The 1,801-nt window shown below is 51.6% G+C and overlaps 1 protein-coding gene across 1 annotated transcript; it reads right to left on the reverse strand.

Annotated features, from left to right (window-relative positions):
- Positions 1 to 940: 940 nt before the first annotated feature.
- On the reverse strand, positions 941 to 1,321 carry LOC133814344 (uncharacterized). The gene has a single exon (XM_062247315.1). The coding sequence runs from the start codon at positions 1,319 to 1,321 to the stop codon at positions 941 to 943; it is 381 nt and encodes a 126-aa protein (XP_062103299.1).
- Between the last annotated feature and the right edge of the window lie 480 nt (positions 1,322 to 1,801).

Raw genomic sequence — 1,801 nt, forward strand, 5'->3', positions numbered from 1 at the left:
TTTTGAGGGAGACATTGTAACACTGTCATGCCTCTTTCTGGTCTCCCCGGACCGTGCCAATTCTTGCCTTATTGGGGAACTTCATGCACAAATGGCGGATGGAAGTGACGACTCCGAACTCCACCAATGCAGGTCGTCCCAAAATGGTGTTGTACACCGAGGAACAGTCTACCACCACAAAGGTGCAGTATTTGAAGGTTTGGCGAGGCACCTCTCCAAGCGTTATAAGGAGCTTTATCTGTCCCATCAGGATGAGGGCCTCTCCCGAGAATCCGTAGAGATTTGAGGCACATGGGGACAAGTCTGCCGTGGTCAGCCCTATTTTCTCAAAGGCTGACTTAAACAGGATGTTCACCGAACTCCCGTTGTCTACCAAAATCCGCGCCACTATTTTGTTGGAGAGTTGGCTCTCAATTACCAACGGGTCATGGTGCGGGAAATGCACTATCCGAGCATTGTCTTCGGAGAATGTTATGAGTTGTTCAGTCATTCAGAGCATTTGGGCAGGCAACTGAGCCAAAGCCATCACCTCATCATCGTGTTTCAAAGCTCGCGAATACCTGTTCTGCAAGCTTTAGGAGGCGCCACCTAAGTGGGGCCCTCCTAAGAGATGGTTCTTACTCGCCCATTCACCAGAGGAGGTCCTTGGGCCACTGGATGTTGTGGAACCACAAGAGCAATTGCTGGAACCTGTGGAGCAACAAGCGGTACGAGCGGTCCTGCCATGGGGGGTTGTGCCTAGCGCGCCCCACCCTTAGCATATTGGTGGAGATGTAAGATTCTCGATCTCATCCTTGAGCTGGCGGCACTCATTGGTGTGGTGCCCTATGTCATTATGGAAACGTCAAAATTTGTCAGGGTCCCACCTTTCCCTGTCTCTCCAAATGGGCTGCGACTTCCTGTAGTGAACGTGTTGCATTGTGGCCACGAAGATATTTTCTTAGGAGTCTACCAAGTCAGTGTACTCGGAATACTGCGAGACATACTTTTCGCCAGATGTGGCTCCCTGTTCAGCCTGTGCGGTTCCACTTCCCTTAGGCCTTCGACCCTTGCCCTTCCCCCAGCGTTTACTACTGCTGGGAGCTCGACTGGATTCAGGAGGCTGGGATGGAGCAGCAACTCCAGCACTAAATGCAGGCTGAAAAGCACTGTATCCAGTGGGCGTCGCCCCGTACCCTGCCGGAGCCATACTGAATCCAGGTGCGGGCATGGTGCTATAACCGAAAGGTGGAGCACTTTGGCTGGGTTGGACTCCCCCTAATTTCGGTTGGACGGGAGCAAAAGGGGAATATTGGATTCCTGAAGCCACGGGGCCAGGCATGGCCAAAGTAGGGAAAGCAGCGGGTACTCCGAACGTCCCAATCTGGGCATCCTCCCAGCTGATATATTCTTGTGCTTGACGAATGAAGTCATTGAGTCGTCGGCATCCCCTCCCCTATAGGTCATCCCAAAGTGGGGACCCCGCGCGGATGCCAGCTTGTAATGCCATCAATTGTTGGCCATCATCAACTCTATTGGTTCTCACCGCTTCCTCCTTGAAGCGTTTGATGTATGCCTTGAGAGTCTCGAAGGGCCCTCGTTTTCTGTTGGCCAAGACATTGACCTCGAAGCTTACCTTCCGAACTCCAATGAATTGTATTTGGAAGGCAGACGATAACTGATGCCATGATTGGATGGATCCTGGTTGGAGCTTTTTGAACCATTCATCTATTGGTCCCGTCAGGGTGATCGGAAACACATGACACTTAGCATCATCAGAGACACGATGCATCGACATTAACCTGTTGAATTTAGACAAGTG

The sequence above is a fragment of the Humulus lupulus genome, chromosome 2, assembly GCF_963169125.1.
Source record: "Humulus lupulus chromosome 2, drHumLupu1.1, whole genome shotgun sequence".
Classification (NCBI taxonomy): domain Eukaryota; kingdom Viridiplantae; phylum Streptophyta; class Magnoliopsida; order Rosales; family Cannabaceae; genus Humulus; species Humulus lupulus.

Excerpts from the sequence above, each read along its gene's own strand:
- LOC133814344 (XM_062247315.1), bottom strand. The coding sequence starts at position 1,321 with ATGCCTGGCCCCGTGGCTTCAGGAATCCAATATTCCCCTTTTGCTCCC.